Consider the following 19,732-nt stretch of genomic DNA (forward strand, 5'->3'; position numbering starts at 1 on the left):
TCTCTCTCTCTCTCTCTCTCTCTCTCTCTCTTCTCTCTCTCTCTCTCTCTCTCTCTCTCTCTCTCTCTCTCTCTCTCTCTCTCTCTCTCTCTCTCTCTCTCTCTCTCTCTCTCTCTCTCTCTCTCTCTCTCTCTCTCTCTCTCTCTCTCTCTCTCTCTCTCTCTCTCTCAGACCAAAGCAATTGCATTAGAATTGAATTCTCAGACTGGTCGCTTGTGTGTGTGCTGAGTGAGAGCCAGTGATGTGATTATGTGTTGGAGCGTTGTGTAAGTATGGGGAGTGGGGCACCACTACATCGTCTAAGTATTGGTGGTCTGATATTGAATTGTGGGAGACCACAGACACACACACACACACACACACACACACACACACACACACACACACACACACACACACACACACACACACACACACACACACACACACACACACACACACACACACACACCAGGGACGGACTGGGCCTCTCAGCCCCCCTCCCAGATGTGATGAAAGGAAGATTGAGGGGAAGGGAAACTCGCGGTGTGTCCTGTCCTCCTTGTGCTCATGTTATCTCCTGATGGCTATCCAAAGGATGCTGGTCACTCCAAAACAGGCTTGAGTGTGTGTTCCTCTGTGTGAAGGTGTCCTCTACCTCTTTGTCTCTCTATTTTTATCTTTCCTATTCTGTCTTTTATTTTGAGGTGTTTTTGTTGGCTGCTTCTGCTGTAGATGATGTAACTCTTGATGTTGTTGTTGTGACAAGTCCACTCATACTGACCTCGCCACCGCTCAATATAGACCCGGATCGCCGAGTTAGAAACAGAAATGACTGATCTTGTTTTGAGTAGGGATTGTAACTGGAAGGTTGCTAGTTCGATCCCCAGCTCCTCCTAGCGTGAGTGTTGATGTGTCCCTGAGCAAGACACTTCTTAACCCTAACTGCTCCTGACAAGCTGGCTGTCGCCTTGCACGGTTGACTCTGCCATCGGTGTGTCAATGTGTGTGTTAACCGATGTACGTCGCTTTGGATAAAAGCGTCTGCTAAATGCCCTGATTGTAATTGTAATTGGGACTCACTGAATGAAAACGTGTTTGTAGCAGAGAGTGTTGTTGTTGAACCCTCCTCCTCCTCATCCTGCAGGCTGGTCCGGGAGGTGACCGGGGTGAACGTCAACATGCGGGTGGGGATCCACAGCGGCAGGGTGCACTGCGGGGTGCTGGGGCTCAGGAAGTGGCAGTTCGACGTGTGGTCCAACGACGTGACGCTGGCCAATCACATGGAGGCTGGCGGGCAGGCTGGGTGAGTCTGTCACCCCCCCCCCCCCCCCCCCCCCCCCCCAAATCGACCATAAGCAAAACCCTCACGCGCTTATGCATGCAGACAGGCAGACGGACAGACAGGCAGACGGACAGACAGGCAGACGTGCATGCACACTTACAAACACGCACATATGCACACAGATGACAAGCAGCAAGTAAAAAACAGGATATTCACTGTTGTCGCGCATCAAAACACGCACCCGAAACAGAATACAAAACAGAATAGATGCTTTTGAATGAGATTGATAACATGCAGTTTCTGAATTTCTAACAAAAAGGTGTGTGTGTGTGTGTGTGTGTGTGTGTGTGTGTGTGTGTGTGTGTGTGTGTGTGTGTGTGTGTGTGTGTGTGTGTGTGTGTGTGTGTGTGTGTGTGTGTGTGTGTGCGTGCGTTCTCCACTCCAGGCGTATCCACATCACCAAGGCCACCCTGAACTATCTGAACGGAGACTACGACGTGGAGGCCGGCACGGGGGGGGATCGCAACCCCTACCTGAAGAAGAACAACATAGAGACCTACCTCATCGTGGGCTGCAGCCAGAAACGGGTGCGAGGCTTCTTCTTCTTCTTCTTCTTCTTCTTCTTCTTCTTCTTCTTCTTCTTCTTCTTCTTCTTCTTCTTCTTCTTCTTCTTCTTCTTTTTCATTTGTGTTTTTATTGGTCAGCGTCGTCCCAGTCTTGTTTCCATCCCTCCTCCCGCTCTTCAAAGGGAGACTAAACGGACTAGACTAAACGTAACCCTAGAGGCAAATAAACTCTGCAGAGAATGTTTACGCTCTTATGTAAACTTGAAGGAAGCAAGGAAAGGTTGCTGTAAGAGGAAAATATATATACATACAAGATATAATGTACCTATCTTTGTCTTATTTCGTTGAATGGGCTTTCGAGGGAAATAGATGGGCGGTCATGAAAAGATAAATCATATTTGCTCTGAATTGATTATAAAGTTTGTAGAGAGGATCAGTTACAAAACGAATGTGGGCTAATGCTAACACTGTTGCGCTGCGTGGCGTCTCTCCTCTGTAGAAAGAGGAGAAGGCCATGATCGCCAAAATGAACCGGCAGCGTACCAACTCGGTGACCCACAACACGGGCCACTGGACGGACCGGCCCTTCTACAACCACCTGGGGGGAAACCAGATCTCCAAGGAGATGAAGAGGATGGTGAGCATTCAGAGCTAACCGCTAAAAGGATAAGCCGTGTTGTCACAACAAGAGTTCTCTCCCCGTCTCACTCTCTCTCTCTCTCTCTCTCTCCCTCTCGCACTCGTGTGTGTGTGTGTGTGTGTGTGCGTGTGCGTGTGCGCGCGTGTGACAAGTTAATCGGTAAATGGGTTGAAACTTCCATAACTCATGTTTTAAGCGAGCTAAATTGACTCCCATGGGTCAAAGAATGCGGTTATGTAAATACCATGTTGCATAATAATGGTTACCTCCTTCTTGCAAGGAGACAACTGAATCACTGGGCTTCTTTCAGCAGTTACAAAGATCCAGTTATTCAGTAACAAACCTAAAGTGGGGTTTCATTTAATGATACTATAACATTTTCAAAATGGTCTTGTGTTTGTCTCATGTAAAAGTCACTTTACAGCTCAATAAACCCTGAGCCTCGAAACCATGTTTATATGATCAAAATAAATGGATATCCCCCTTGCAAATGCCAAACATTACCCACTGCCAATATCTCTCCTAATCCCTGATGGGGCTGTTTTCATAGAGTCAGGGCTTTGTAGGAAGCAGGCCAGCATGGTCCAATGTCCTGCCCTTCCTTCAGGGACAAAACCAGAGTCTGAGAACACAGGAAACGTGTGGAAGCCAGGATAGAGTCCGAACTAAACCGTCTCTCCGCAAACCCACTTAAAAGACAGTGTGGTGTTTTTACTCTGGGATGGAACATGGCAACACAGCAGTGGTTGTGTGTATACTAACGGAGCAATGGGACTATCGAGTTTACCTCCGGACTGGTCGTTCCACTGAGCGCACACACACATCCGCGCGCACACACACACACACACACACACACACACACACACACACACACACACACACACACACACACACACACACACACACACACACACACACACACACACACACACACACACACACACACACACACACACACACACAGAGTGGGTGGTCTTATTCACCATTGAACTACAAAGCCACATTCTCCCCAGAAATTCCCTGACACATACAGTTGATCTTTTCTGGTGTTGACATGGCTTGTCACACCAAAAGGAGAAAGTCAACTATTTTGATATCTGGTTACAGTGTTTACGGTCGCAAGTTGTTTTTGCCCTCAGATATTGTGTGTATGAGACTGGAGTGTCAAGCAATGGCTTCACAAAATAGGGTATATGGATATCTGAGCGATAAAAAGCAAAAAGGGCAGTACATTTAGAAGATGGATGAATAAAGTAATTTTGAGAGCTATGTGTTTTTGATTGCAGTCTTATTTTGCCTCATCATTCACCTCACTTCTCTCCCTCCCTCTCTCTCTCTCTGACTTTTACTCACAAACCAATAACATTCCAGCGAAAAAATAATGGTATTTGTTTATTGAAATGGTATTTGTATGCTTAGGGTCGTGACCATGTGAGTCTGTGGCAGTGTATTTCTGTAATGGCAATTACCCACCATCAGCAAAAAATATGTGCTCTACCGGTGTGTTTTGGCCACTAGAGGCTGCTAATGCAGTACTTTCTGAATGCCTTCTAAATTTCTAGAGGTGGGATTATCTACTACCATACTTCCAACAAAAGCATTTCTTTTCGATGAATGTGTTTCGCTTTAGGCCTACATGCCATTAGACATGATAGCATCCTTGAGACTGCTTCATGAAGTTTGACTTTTATGCATACCAAAGTTAAGCTAAATAAAACTGTTAGCAATATATTATTATATCTAATAGTTAGAAATTCACACTTTGCCCGTATTAATTTAAGTCTCTCTCTCTTGCGCTCTCTTTCTTATTTTGTCTTCCAGGGCTTTGAAGACCCCAAGGACAAGTAAGTACCACCCCACCTAAACCTTTCTTCTCCCCCCTTCTCTGGTGTCTGTTGGCAGGGTCGCTAGGAATCCCTTAATGGTCATATTTCCAAGGTTACACATTACAGGGAAAACCTTTATTGTTTCCAACGCAAGCCATGTTTCTTTCATGTTTGAACTGCCCATAATGGTTTTACAACCTGCGCCACTTGTTGAAAATGATGTCCATTATCATCGCGTTCCAATGCATTCTGAACGCGCTTATCAAGGGTCGTTCATGAGCTGTGTAGAGTATAACCTACGACCAAATGACTTGGTGAAGATAGAAACAAAAATAAGAGCTAGTTTCAGATTTCATTAGATGTTGTTCAACTTTTGTAACATAAAAAAATCATACGAAAGTTGCCTTAAATATGGTTAATGCAGAAATCTGGTCCTTAATCAATTCTTTAGATTGGGCTTCAATGAACATGAGACGAAATCGATTCCAGTCTCATGCCAATGCAGGCTCAATCTCACACACCCCAGCAGGCAGCATAAACACACTCCTGTATCCCATAGCTCAGCTCTATCTGTGCAAGCTTCACTGCGCCCGGCCGGAGCACACTCCAGGTCAATGCAAACATTTGTTATGGTTTTAATATTTCGATGTAGCCGTTTCAAGGCCTGGTTGAAACCCAGTCCCGGACAACGTGTGTGTGAGCCAGGTGAGGAATCTCTGGTTTGAATGTAAAGGGCTTTTGGATGGATTGGTTGGTTGGGGAGGGGATGGGGGGTTTTGGGGGGTGTATCAGGCAGCATATCGATTTAGTCCCAGGTCTAAATTGGTTGATATTCGCACAGCAGTTAAATATTTATCTTCTTAGATTGTTCCGACCGTTTTGTTGTGAACGGAACCTACTGTACTACCGCTGGATGGAAGACGGTTCCAAACCAAAACCTTGGAAAGACATGTATATTTCCATGGGTTGTTGTGTCTTAATAAAAGAGAGAGAGAGAGAGAGGACAGCGAAGACAGGCGGTGAGACAGGACGGTCGGTGGAAAGGGAGAGAGAACGAACGTGAGCCGCGCAGCTCGGACTCAAACCCACGACCGCTACGAGGCCGCTTCGTCATGGGTAGCGGACGGGCTAGCGGGCACACGTTTTGAAGCGGGCGTCTCTTGAGCAGGCTTTAGTGAGCGCGTGCGAGCGACCCCCGGTTCCTCGGAGCTAAACCCTCGGCCTGGTCCTTCTGTTATTTAGACATTTCAATTTCAGGAACACGCAGGAGAACCTGAACCCGGAGGACGAGGTGGACGAGTTCCTGGGCCGCGCCATCGACGCCCGCAGCATCGACCGCCTGCGCTCGGAGCACGTCAAGAAGTTCCTACTCACCTTCCGCGAGCCCGACCTGGAGAAGAAGGTGAGTGCTGCATCCCCTTCTTCTTAATGATGTCCCTTTAGGCCTCACTCTCTCTCTGTCTCTCTATGTTTCTCTCTGTCTCTTTATATGTATTTCTCAACCGCTCTCTCTCTTTCTGTCTCTCTCTCTCTCTCTCTCTCTCTGTCTCTGTCTCTGTCTCTGTCTCTCTCTCTCTCTCTCTGTCTCTCTTCTCTCTCTCTCTGTCTCTCAATATGTTTATCTCAATTGTTGTTCCTGTCTATATCTCTGTCTCTCCATTGCTCTTTCCGTCTCTGTCTCCCCCTCTTTCTCTGTCTATTTCTCTGTCTCTCCCTCATTTTCTCTCTTTGTCTCTCTCTCAGTACTCTAAGCAGGTGGACTCCAGGTTCGGTGCCTACGTTGCCTGTGCCTCCCTCGTCTTCCTCTTCATCTGCCTCATCCAGATCGTCATCGTACCGCAGTGAGTCCACACACACAGAAACAGACACACACTCACACACAAACGATTGTTACAATTAATGTTCACATCCGGTAGTTTTCATTTGCTTTGATAGGGGAATAATCATTTTGTAATGGTTTCTCCGAAAAACCCTTATGATTAACATTTGTTTGACCCTACTCATTACACTCGCAAAATTGCATTTTCGAGAATCAATTTAAATTCAACAATGGCCCTATCTTCGTCCATCAATGTCAGAACGACAAACACAACACGCACGCACGTAAACACACACACACACACGCGCTCACACACTAACTACCACCTGTTGTACTAGAGCATCATGGAGATTTTTCTAGGACAAACTTGTAATGCACATCGCTCGCTCTATGTAGCAGAGAGACTGCTGTTTACTCCACTCCGTCTCCTCTTGTGTCTTTCATCTGGCTTGTGCGCACAATCACGCACAGTTACACGCACACAAGTTTCTGTCGGCGTCATTAGTATACATACTGCAAGATGAAAGCACAGTAGCAGTAGCATTCACTCAGGCTTAACCTCCAGCTCAGAATATCTGTCTCTCTCTCTCACACTCTCTCGCTCTTTCTCTCTCTCACAGCTCCAGTGTGATGCTGGGTTTCTTCATCACCTGTCTGATAATCCTGATGGGTGTCATGTTCGTGTCAGCTGTCTACTCCTGCTTCGGGGTGAGTGGCAGCCGGTTCAGCTCTGACAAATTAAATCCAAATGATCAAAAATGTAACGAGGCGGTGTGGAGTATTGTGAGATTGTGGAGCACAAAAAACAGTTTCCAAGGAATGAAAAGGTTTTGACAAGTAAGACACATTGTTTGACGATGGCTATGACGAACAAGTAAGGTTTGACCCATTGTTACTCTGCCCGTATTCAAATAGCTTTTACTACTTTGGCTCTCCTACCATTTGCGGTTGCCATTGGTCCATCGAACTGCTCGTTCTGCCATTTGACTCGCGTCAGGACCATTCCGACCAATCAAAGTTGTAGCGCCTCCCGATTGGCCGTCCCATAGTGTAATCTTCCTCCAGGCTCTCTTGCATGACCAAAGTGTCAGAAATCAAGGCTAACCCATTCTGAACTGTTGTTTAACAGTCTGTCAGACCCTATTCTTGTTTAGTATATTAATTAGTCTGAGTAAAGGATGTAGGAGCTCGCAGCCTTTGATCCTGTATGGAAAGGAGATTGCACGTAGTTGTTTCATCTTAAGAGGGATGGGACAGGCGAAGATGGAAGATGTGACCTTGCAAGGAAAGATGTTAAAGGAACGTTTTGCTCAATATATTACACATCTAGTTTAATTACGTTTCTCGGTCCACGTTATTGCCAGGGATGGCGTTATGTTTTTATTTAGTTTTTTCCTTTCATTGCATCATTCACCCCCCCAACCCCAGGACACTTTTCCTAACCCTATTGGAAGATGAGAAGAGCAAAGGGAAATAACAAACTATAACAGTCAGCTTTAGTTAATGTCACAGAGCCACAGGTGACTGTTCAGTACGCAACCGACAAATTAGCCAACTTTTAAACCTTTATTCAAAATAATAAATCATCCAAACATGACCGAGCATCGTTCTCATACCCATCGATTCCAATAATACCCTAACTCTGAATGGAAATGTGTCATTATTTAGTTTAGATAGTGATTCATGTTGGAGTTTATTATGAATCTGTTGGCTTGTATAAACAGAAAGTATATCAGTACTGTTTATGAACTCTTTGCGGTCTACTCCCTCTGGCTAGCGCACGACCAAGCGCACACGCACACACACACACGCACACGCACACACACACAGGCACACACACTCCCATAACGTGCATGTGTGCGGTCCTCAGATGTTCCCAGGGGCTCTGCAGAACCTGTCTAAGAGGATCGTCCAGTCCCGGCTCAACAGCACGCTGGTGGGCGTCTTTACCATCGTCATCGTCTTTCTGTCCGCCTTCGTCAACATCGTGAGTTTAGTCCTTAATGGATAGAAAACAAGACATTGCTTGGAATCATTTGATCTTTTATTAAAGGTGACATATTATACCACCAGGTGTGAGTGTGATTAGCCGTTACAAGCCGTTTTGTAAAATCGGCCGCTTCTGACATCACAAGTGGGCTTGTCCACCTAGATAAGGGGTCTCAAAAAAAAGTAGCACAACTCACCCAATCTAAGTTAATGATCGGGCTATAATTAGATCATGTTGGCTATGTAATTGCTGACAACCGGGGACATTTCATATTGGTTGGTGGAAAACCATTTTAGCGTCCTTTGGCTTTTGTCGGAACTCAGGACACGCAACTCAAAATTGGGACTGTCCCGGCAAAACCGGGACATCTGGTCACCCTATCACAAGTGATAAAAAAGTGTGGCAAGCGACTCAGCAAAAATTTGCGTTTGACAACAACACTAAACTTTGATGTCAAGTAGGGGGCCACAAAATATCATCCCGCGGGCCTCAATTGGCCCCCGGGCCGGAGTTTGAGACCCCTGACCTAGATGTATGACGGATAGATGAGCAGCGTTTGCTGTAGTACACTGGGTAGGCTGGTAGACTGACCTATCCAGCACACGTCTACGTGGTGTAAGAAGAGACAGCGTTAAAAAAAACAAAAAACGTCTTGTAACGGCTAATCACACTCACACCTAGTGGTATAATATGTCAACTTTAAATAATTGAGCTAAAAAATTAACCTGAAATTAACCGTAACAACGTGGGGACCTTGGTTTATTCCTACAGTTCACTTGCAGCAGCCGGGACCTGCGGGCCTGCATCAGCTCGGAGCTCAACATGAGCCTGTCCAGCGTCAACGCCTGCCACGCCCTCATCCTCAACGTCACCTTCGACTCCCACCCCGACCTCTGCCAGGACCTCTCGCCCATCTGCAGCTTCCCAGAGGTGGGTGGGTGGGTGGGTGGGTGGGTGTGTGTGGGGGTGTGTGTGTGGGTGAGGGTGAGAAGGAGAGTGTGTGGGAGAGAAGGGAGTGTTTGTGTGAGAGAGAACTATAGTTAGTTTGTGTGAGAAAGAGCTATAGTTAGTTTTTGAGAGAGAGAGCGAACACGTTTGTACACTGCAAACTGCGTGCACCTCTGACCTCATTATTTTCAAGAACTCATTTGAAGATTGAATGCGTCATGAAATTCACCATATAATCTCATCAGGATTGGATTAAATTATTTTGATAGGATTACACAACTAAAACTCTGAATACCGGATATGAGCGCCACGCAGACATTAAGAACACTGCCATGTTTCAATTTGGACCATGGCAGTTTTTTTTTTTTAACAGCTATAATTCAAACTTGATTCAATGTGTCGAGGAGTATTTCATAGCAACTTGTATATAAATCCACACATATGTTGCTGTGTTTGTGTATGTATTTGTGTGTGCCTGTGTATTCTCTGATGTTTTTCCCTATAGGTCTATAGTGTACAAAGTGTACAACTGTATGTGTGTGTCCTCTACGGGACCTCTATTCACACGTTTCTGTGGTGACACACTCTGCAGTACCTCTATAGATATTCACACATACTGCATTCTGTGTGTGTGTCTCTTTGTGTTTCTCTGCAGAACTTTTCTAAAGATGTTCACACCTATGTTTCTCTGTGTGTGTGTGTGTGTGTGTGTGTATGCCTGTTCTGTGCAGAACTTCTCTATAGATATTCACACATGTCGGTGTGTGTGTGCGTGTTCTCTGCAGTACCTCCCTATAGATATTCACACGTATGTTCCTGTGTGTTTTCCCTGCAGTACTTCTTTTTAGATATTCACATGTATGTTCCCTTGTGTGTGTGTGTGTGTTCTCTGCAGTACTTGCCTATAGTTTTTTCAACGTATGCCCCTGTGTGTGTGTGTGTTCTCTGCAGTACTTCTCTTTAGATATTCACATGTATGTTCCCGTGTGTGTGTGTGTTCTCTGCAGTACTTGCCTATAGTTATTAAACGTATGCCCCTGTGTGTGTGTGTGTGTGTGTGTGTGTGTTCCCTGCAGTACTTCTCGTCCTGCGTGCTGCTGAGTCTGCTGGCATGCTCAGTATTCCTGCAGGTGAGCAGCATTGGCAAGCTCTTCCTCATGCTCTTCATCGAGCTCCTCTACCTCCTGGTCATGGAGATCCCCGAGGCCAGCCTCTTCGACAACCAGGACCTCCTCGTCATGGCCAGCGGCATGTGAGTGCCCCCCCCCGCCTCTGTGTGTGTGTGTGTGTGTGTTTGTGGGACGCATATTGTATCATGATAGTCAGGTCAGGTGATCACGTGAAATCGATGTGACGACTTGGTGGGCGGCAAAACCTCGACATCAACAAAGCGTCTTCAACGGTCTCAACAAAATGGGGATTATTTAGCCCTGCGTTTGGAAGCACAGTTAACAGGCAGTCAAAAACCATGGTTCATAGTTTTGTCATTAATTTTGTTTGTCTCTTAAATTGTTTAATGTCCACTGTGTTGAGTTGGTGAAGATGGCAATATTTTGCAATACATTTTGCAACCTTTCACAATCTTAGCCATCCGTCTGGTTAATAAAATCTTTTGAATCACTTGACCACACGACTTCAATACCTTTTGCGGGAATGTTAATTGTTGTGTGCTCTTATCAACATACCTAAACTTAATTATTTTATTCTTGTTGTTTCTCTGTTTTCGTTTTGCAGTAAGATCATCAACGGAACAAGGTGAGAGCTGCTTGAATAACTGTAGCAATAACCTCAATTTGTGAGGGCACACGCTAATCTATAATGAGAATATGAGAACAATCTCACTTATACTCACTGATCACGACTCTTCATGTGCTAATTAGCAATGCCTCGAAGCAAAGTCGGTGTGTGTGTGTGTGTGTGTGTGTGTGTGTGTGTGTGTGTGTGTGTGTGTGTGAGAGAAGAACGGTTACATCATGGCTCTAATGGCGAGAGAAAATTATGGGATTTATACTTTGTAAACCTGTAATCTAGTAGTAAGCCAACACCACTCACCAATACCAACCGCATGCAAAGACTGTGCAACGAAAAATGCTAGTTAGTCAGCTTAGTAGAGGCTTACATGTAAGACCTTGTTTGTGTGTGTGTGTGTGTGTGTGTGTGTGTGTGTGTGTGTGTGTGTGTGTGTAGCTGTAGAGTGGACACCAAGGTTCCCCTGAAGATCATGACCCCGGTGGTCATCACGGTCTTCGTCCTGGCGCTCTACCTCCACGCCCAGCAGGTCGAGTCCACAGCCAGGCTGGACTTCCTCTGGAAGCTACAGGTGTGTGTGTGTGTGTGTGTGTGTGTGGGCACGCTGGCAATTCCATTACCAAGCTCTCTTATACAGGAAACATTTAACATTTAAAATGAAAGACAGACTTCATTCAAAGTTATCAAAGAAATGTAGAACCCTCGCTCAAGTCTTCAGTCTTGTTTTAAACTTCAGGATGCATAATAAAACAAAAACTGTAGTCAAGACTCAATTGCTCATAACGACGACGGCTCCGCAAGTCGAAGAGAAAACAGGAAACAAAAACGGCGACAGAATACCGACAACAACAGCCCTCAACGACACCATCCGTGCCCCCTCCCCCCCCCCCCCCCCCCTCCCCGCCAGGCGACGGAGGAGAAGGAGGAGATGGAGGAGCTGCAGGCGTACAACCGCCGGCTGCTGCACAACATCCTGCCCAAGGACGTGGCGGCCCACTTCCTGCAGCGGGAGCGGCGCAACGACGAGCTCTACTACCAGTCGTGCGAGTGCGTGGCCGTCATGTTCGCCTCAATCAGCAACTTCTCCGAGTTCTACGTGGAGCTGGAGGCCAACAACGAGGGCGTGGAGTGCCTCCGGCTGCTCAACGAGATCATCGCCGACTTTGACGAGGTGAGGGCGGGGCCAGGGGTGTGTCTTGGGGCTAGGTTGTGTCTGTTCCAGTCATGTGATAGGGTATTTGTGGGGTCCAGACCGTGCCTTTTACATGTAACATGTTCATTTATTAATAAGTTCGTCAGCAGTTCGATGGGGGGGGATCTATGTGGAGGTTGTGCTGGGAGGGTTAGGATTAGGGTTACATGTTAGGATATTTTAAAAGAGCAAATGGTTGACTTTGTGCGGACAACTTGTTCAACAGTGTAAATATTTCCACTGTCACAAAGAGTACTCGAGCGGACTTGCTTCTCTCTGCCATACATAGTAATAGTATCGCTACTAGGGACGGTAATAGTCTCACACACTCCTGTTTTAATCTCGTGCTCAATACATCTAACCCCCCTGGGCGATGTCTCCCTGTGTGGACGGGCAGATCATCAGCGAGGACCAGTTCCGCCAGCTGGAGAAGATCAAGACCATCGGCTCCACCTACATGGCGGCCTCGGGCCTCAACGACTCCACCTACGACAAGGTGGGGCGCACGCACATCCGCGCACTGGCGGACTACGCCATGCGCATGATGGACCAGATGAAGTACATCAACGAGCACTCCTTCAACAACTTCAAGATGAAGATCGGTGAGTTGATCGAAGCGTTGGGTCGAGACCTCGTCGCCCAGGAGAGACTCGTGGATGGTTTAGGGAGATTAGAAGGGGAGCTTTGTTTTGGAAGGGGTAATAATTAATTGGGTTGAGGCCTTAACGCACCGTAGCTAAGGTTTAGGGCGCCAACAGGCAGCTGAACTTTGTGGCGTCCTTGTCTTCCCACCTGAGGTATACTGTATCCCATGCGATGTTGCTCATCTAGGCTGTTTTATCAGCTGAGAAGAATCACGAGAAGAAGTGTCGGGAACGCCAGGTCGAGGCGGAATAAATAGACTGGCAGGCTGGAGAAAAAACCCTCTCAACTGAACGGGATGAGAGAGGATGTGCTTAGATGAAGTGTTGGATTGAGATGAATCCTACTGCTCCTCAAGAGGATCAGCTCATAGCGTGTCGACGTGTCAATGATTACTAGTGTGGTGGTGCGGAGTATAGTTAGGGTATGTCAGCCGATGTTATGCCCTCTCATGTCATATTATGACCGCATTGCAGTTCATTTAGAGGGCAATGGGTTTTTATTTTATCGATAGATTTATTTTATATATAGAAGCAGCTGTGGACAGCTGATATGAAGATAAAAGTCTCATTGGTCCAAAAACGAGTGTGTGTCTGGCCAAGCGATCGGCAACCTGAAGAAATGTTTTGTGCATGTCCCGGTCAGGGCTCAACATCGGGCCGGTGGTGGCGGGCGTGATCGGTGCCCGGAAGCCCCAGTACGACATCTGGGGGAACACGGTGAACGTGGCCAGTCGCATGGACAGCACCGGCGTGCCTGAGAGGATCCAGGTTAGTACGGAGGGTGGGGTGGTTACATATGTAAGGGATAATTATCGGGAAAATAAGCCCCAACAGTCCCAAATGCCCCAAATGTCTTGCTTCGCCCTGAAGGGGCTTATTTTCGATGGTGACCGGCCACGTTCTATACATTATCCCGCTTATTACACGGCTACTTGCCAAAAAGAAAAAATAACTTCACACGGTGTGTCTTTGTACAATTTATCAGCATTCGTAGTGTTCATCCGCAGAGAAATAGTCGGCCAAAGACGTCGCTTAGCAACCGAGTACGCTGGGGTTGATAAGTTACCGGACTTCTTGCGGAGCGATACGAAAGACGGCAAAAAATCCACTTTGACAGTGGTCATTATATGCTTAGCAACAGTCAATTATCAAAAAATAATTCCCCGCCGGAAGTTCCCATGCAAGTGAACTGAGCGTTCAACAGCATTGAGAAGAGCCGTGTAATAAATATATATATATATATCCTCTTGTTTAGTCTATATATTAGACTAACCAAGAGGAAGAGATTGGGGAGCAACACTAGATCATTGTTTTGTAGGAATGTCCGACGGTGGCACTGATGGGTAGTTGAGGTCAAAAAGTACCTTCTGACCTCTTCGAACTTTGATGACACGGCTTTGAAACTTGCGGACATTTGACTTTTCTAACTTCTTAGTTTTATTACTGGTATTGAAATGAACAACCATTTGCATAACACTATTTATGTTAATCCCCATATCTACGGCACAACAGTGTCCCTCACTAGATATACTGATCGTTTTTTATGATTAATGTATATTGTGGATATTATCTTTGTAAACTGTGCTGTATACCTCTAATAACCTCCTCTACTTCGGCTCAACGTTTCCAGCACTCTGCCGTTACCTCTGCAGTCCCCTCATTTCCTGTATTGAATAATTCATGTTCATTCTAATTTAGTTTTATCTAAATTAATCTTTCATTAAAAATAGTTTATTCGTATTTTTTTTTTTACCATTGGATATTAAATCATTAATGCGCGATACCTCCTTTCTAATCGAAATGTGAAAGGCGCCCCGCAATTTTAGGCTCTCAATTCTATCTATTCGTCATATGAGCTCATGTCCCTACTTTGGGCTAATTAGCATCGACACCATTATAAGGGGTCTGCTGATAGAGGTTGGCAAAGAGTGTATTAAATGTCATTAAAAAGACACTGCACTTGAGTTATTTTCATTTTTTTCATGTTTGAAGTGATCGACCTTCATAAGTTAATTCTACGCTGTTGCACATTTAATGGACTAATATTTTCTTTTAGTTTTATCGATTTAAGGTTTGATTACGGTTCTGTAGACAAATAAAAGCACACGCAGAGCCCACTCGTGCGCAGAGCCGATGCACATTCAAAGGAGACTGCCATCATTGGTTGTACTGTATAGTGCATTGTGAAACTGATTCTTACATCAGAGCACCATGCTCAGCCTAGCATTTATTGATTTAGCCTTAAGATGGCAGCATACAAAGTAGCTTGGCATGTCACTCATGTGTGGTTCAGTGCTTTACGAAACCTGCATCAGTTCAGGGTGATTCAACAGCAGCTGCCTTCCCCCTGGCCTCGACTGTGCATGTTAGACCATTCACATGAATAAAAGACGGAGATAAACGTTTGAACAAAGCTAATGTCAATCAACCCCCCTCCCCTCTGTCAAGGTGACAACCGACCTCTACCAGGTCCTGAGCTCCTACAACTACACGCTGGAGTACCGGGGCGTGGTGACGGTCAAGGGGAAAGGGGAGATGATGACCTACTTTCTAACCGCCGGACCCCCAAGCAGTTAACACCCACTCACCCAGGGGACCCCCATGAACACTGGGTGGGGCCCGAGGGGGGAGCTGAGGCGGACTTCTGGGTCCGAACGACGGGCGTTTTTTCACAAACGTGGGGACGTCGGGACGAGCCTCGGGCCTCTTTGGACTCCCGGTGGTCTCTTGGTTTTCCCGTTCATGGCGATTCATGGCGTTGAACGCTCGTGAGGCTCTTGGCGCCTGCTGAGAAGGAGCAAGGAGTCCGCCCCAGGACGGATCCAAAGCAAGGACCCAAAGACGCAGGGCCAGACTCGAGGAGACTGGAGGGTACTTGATGGACGTGGGGGAGGGGGGGGGTCCGCCCTGGTGCTTGGGCCGTGGTCTTCGGCACGCTCCGCCACACCGTACCTCATTCTGCGGTCACGCGCTGGGATCTGAATTCGGCTCCCAATCCACCAGCTCTTTCTTTGGACACTTTGCCAAAGGATTAACTGAAGTGTTTAAAAGCAAAAACAAACAAAGCAAGTCTATTCTCTATTTTTATTCTCTCTCGCTTGCGCTGTCTCTCTCACTCTCTCTGTATGTCTCTCTCTCCTGTGCCCTGAAATATATTTACGTGTGCAACGCACTGTTTTATGGGTGTATACGGAGAAAGTACAATCAATGTGAAGACCAACATCGTTTGTTGTCATACATATACCGGTTTCAGGGGTTGGTGGTTTTGGTCAGGACAGGAGGAGGGCACTCACCAGCACTAAGAAAGCCTTTTACTGGATATGACAATGAACGGAAGTGACAATGAAGATGTAGTTTGACGTCGACAGGTTGTTGAGACACTGGGCAAGGTGGGTGTGTGGAGAAATTGGTTCCTCAATGAAGAGAAGGAAAGGAGGGAGGTTGTCACGTTTTACAGAGCGCATATGGTCAGACAGGTATACAAATACAGACACACACTGGTCAGACACAAATCACGCACACACGCACACACACACACAAGCCACACGCTTTAACTGAAGACCACTTTTCAAATAAGGATGTCAACAAAAAGCTTTTGTAAAACCGATCTTTGAAGAAAAAAAAACATCATACACTACGGGAAATTACAGATTCTATATTTTGTAAATTAATATATGAGAGAGCAATCTATGAACACCAACGTGTATTTGGATGTACATAAGTTACCCACACTGCACACCACTAGCGATGGACATGGGCCATCACGTGTTGACTTTATATTGCCATATTTCATTGCCTTTTTTAATTTGATTTCATTCTATCTGCCTTTTTTTTGTTTGTTTATCATGTTCACATCGGGGGAGTTGCATAAGTTCACAGTTCATGGCTTTGGCAGAGGGGCAAACACACACACACACACTACTCTTCTCATCACTGTGGGGGGAAAAACTGTTTCCCTGGAAGAGGGCGTTTCCCGGGGTTCTTTCATGTGGTTATGTCCCCCTCCCCGTCTATTAATATTTGATCCCTGATGAGAATGCGTCCGGTATGACGAGAACTCGACTAAACTGTCTAGAGCGCTCACAGTGCTGCTCAACAACCTTCAGCTCCCCCCATACCCCCCTGCTAGTTCAATCAGATGGTACGACCCAATGAATGTCCCATGATCTCCGAATGAGGCCTTTGTAAACAAAACGAAAAAACACAGGAAGTGATGCGTGTACTAAATCGCAGACGGCAGCTGATGTTCTCCCGTTGGTTAGAGATGCGTGGTGAGAACCCGTGGTACCTTCAGTGTGACCTTTGTGGGGGTCCGCCCACCGTGTTTGGTCCTGTGAAACCTGTTTGCTTTAGCCGCACAGCAGTTCTCCAGTGCTAGCGAGCTGGACTACCGTGATGTCTCCTGCTGGCACATGTATGCTACCTGACCCCCTTCCAAGTCTCTTGTATTTTCTCTAAGGTCATCACCATTCTTCTAAGCTACGGAGCAATCCAGTCGTGTTAAACATTTTCCCGATGTTTATTTTTTTTTTTTATCCAGTGAAGAGGTGTCTATTTATAATATCAGTTGGAAATTCTGTTATGGAAATCCTCCGCAATAGGATTAATTTATAATGCCTTTATTTTTTTCGTCATAAAGTCATGGAAATGGAACAGCCGTTATTCTTCAAACATCACAGAAGTGGAGAGCAGCTGTGTTTTATTAATTTTGACAATGTTTGGCATCAGAATTGTCCTCAAAGCTAAGAAACAAACTTTAAAAGTGTCCTCCTGTGAGGAACCAAAGAGATTGCACTGGATTCTGCTGCTCTCCACGGCCGTGACTGAACCCCTCCACTGCAATAATCCTGCCTGCACATCCATAAAACAGACTCTGTTTAATGTCGCTTACATCTTCTTTCCTGGTATCTGCTCATGTGGTTTTCATTTTCGTTTCAATATAAATGGTTGGATGCGTCGAACACATGGTAATAAAGATGATGTGCTGTTGATCCAGATTAAGCTTTGGAACCCAAATCAAGAAGGCTTTTGGACAGGGGGGCAATGGGGTTGGAGCGAAGGTACCTATGTTGAGTGGAGGTTTTGCATTCAAGTAAACACAAACGCCTTAGCCTCTCGCGCTACATGGAAGGATCTATTTCATTTGGATTTGGTTCGATGAAGAATTGAGTCTATGACTTCAAAGATGAACTATGGCTTGATTTAGTTTTTTTGTTTGTTACATTCCAATAAACTGCAAAAATGTTTTCACACTTGAGGATTTATCCAAAGTACCTTCTTTTATCTGTGTTCTGGCTTCAGATGTTTTTTTACTTGATTCATGGCTATGGAGCGCGCATTATGCAAAAACTACCCAATTCTAAATTTAAAACAACAGCACTTATACAGCACAAATGATTTTAGAAATACTTACAATAGTAGGCCTTTGACATGGTTGACTCTGCCGTCAATGTGTGTATTAACTTAAGTCGCTTTGGATAAAAGCGTCTGCTAAATGCCCTAAGTGTAAATGTAGGCCTATATTCTCTGCGGTACTAATGTGTTTCTCAACATATCCAGTAGAGGGCAGCAGTGCTACATAACCAAAAAAAACGACCCTACACTTGTCACCTAGAGACCCCATTCCACATTTGGAATGTTCCTATTAGATTGGAATCGAACGCTATCATTCAAATAGTTAAAATGTACGACTTTTTTTTAAATGTCATTTTAAAATCTGTTTGACTTCCCCCGCCCATTCTGACATTTCAACTGCTTCAAACTAACCGTTAACCTTCGTTCAAATAAAACTAAAAGATCGATATAATTCATCCTTTTTTTACAGAATCAACAGTTTAATTTTAAACCCACCTCGTATGTTTTCAGTTGGTCTCATTTACTTCCGTTGAGGCTAGAGCGTGATTATTCCAACTGCTCTAGCCCAACGTGGCTAACCATTTCGGACGTCGCGGAGCCTATCAACGTCGAGAGGACCGTGGCAGTAAGGGCATGTTCAGGGCATTAGATCTGATGATCTGATTGTTGCAGAGTATTGCCAGTGTATTGTTGCGACTACAGGGGGCAGCATGTGTACAGTTTTGTAATCAGCAACTTAAAGCCTCTGCTCTAGTTTCCATTGCTTCTACAGCTCTACACTACAGTATCAATGTAATCCTCTCCCACTAATTCGCCTCCTTTTTTTTTGTTTTCTTACATACCGGGTATATTATACCCATCTTCCATTCATTGAATCATCCATCCATTTGCAGAGCTGATTACCACCAGCTCGCTCCGATACCCCACCGGCTCCCCTACACATGACATTGTTACATTTTCAAACTGCCAACACTACGGTTCGTTTCCACGGAGATCCCCCCCCCCCCCCTTTAAATGATTGACGGGTGGCTAATCACTAAATTACTGTAATAAAAATGAAATAATCCAAAGTAAATAGACTTCAGTTTTGAAAGTGATTCACCAGAATTGAAGGCCACTCCTAAGTCCTAACGGCCATTTCCAGCCAGCTCTTTGTTCGGTTATGGGGACAGTACCTACTTAAGTGTAGTGGCTTTTCTGAGGAAGGGTTTTACATCTGGATAAATGGTAGCAATTCCCTGTTATACAAAACCAACAAAAAAGCTTTTTAGATGTTAGTATGACTAAAAACCCAAAGCATTATCTGCTATGTGAAATCCAATGTCTTATTATCCATAGCATCGTTTTCAGGCTTCTAACAAACAAACCAATCAGGATCCAGGAAAACACATCATTATTTCTCCTAACCACAATATAATACGTTCCCTGTAGCTTCTGCAGCACTATTGTTTAAAAAATAAGCTAGATCTGCCCTGGCAAACAATCAGTCTTTTGCTAATGTTCCCTAGAACTTTGTTTATTACTCCAATAGTGGCTATTTGCTGCAGCTGATGCTTCACTTATATAGAAATATATGCTACAAGACATTCCGGTTACCTGAACAGGGATTTTATTACGTTTTGGGAAGTCATAACTTCGTCATGAATCGTGGCAGAGCGCCACATTACTCTGGCGTTTATATTCAAATGATGAAAACTGTGCCGATATTATTCAGCGTCCTGAATGAATAGGATACGATC

The 19,732-nt window shown here is 45.4% G+C and overlaps 1 protein-coding gene across 1 annotated transcript in view; it reads left to right on the forward strand.

The window, feature by feature from the left end:
- The window catches only part of adcy5 (adenylate cyclase 5), a gene marked incomplete in the record, with an annotated part of 54,121 nt that extends 36,226 nt beyond the window's left edge, over positions 1 to 17,895 (forward strand). The window contains 16 exon segments of the mRNA XM_030342997.1: positions 1,127 to 1,285; positions 1,710 to 1,851; positions 2,330 to 2,467; positions 4,292 to 4,314; positions 5,554 to 5,698; positions 6,040 to 6,137; positions 6,736 to 6,823; positions 7,986 to 8,102; positions 8,877 to 9,035; positions 10,130 to 10,305; positions 10,788 to 10,808; positions 11,241 to 11,373; positions 11,710 to 11,973; positions 12,392 to 12,596; positions 13,282 to 13,406; positions 15,087 to 17,895. Of these exon segments, the coding sequence (XP_030198857.1) occupies positions 1,127 to 1,285; positions 1,710 to 1,851; positions 2,330 to 2,467; positions 4,292 to 4,314; positions 5,554 to 5,698; positions 6,040 to 6,137; positions 6,736 to 6,823; positions 7,986 to 8,102; positions 8,877 to 9,035; positions 10,130 to 10,305; positions 10,788 to 10,808; positions 11,241 to 11,373; positions 11,710 to 11,973; positions 12,392 to 12,596; positions 13,282 to 13,406; positions 15,087 to 15,215 (2,122 nt within the window).
- Between the last annotated feature and the right edge of the window lie 1,837 nt (positions 17,896 to 19,732).

Source organism: Gadus morhua, chromosome 20 (genome assembly GCF_902167405.1).
Source record: "Gadus morhua chromosome 20, gadMor3.0, whole genome shotgun sequence".
NCBI lineage: Eukaryota > Metazoa > Chordata > Actinopteri > Gadiformes > Gadidae > Gadus > Gadus morhua.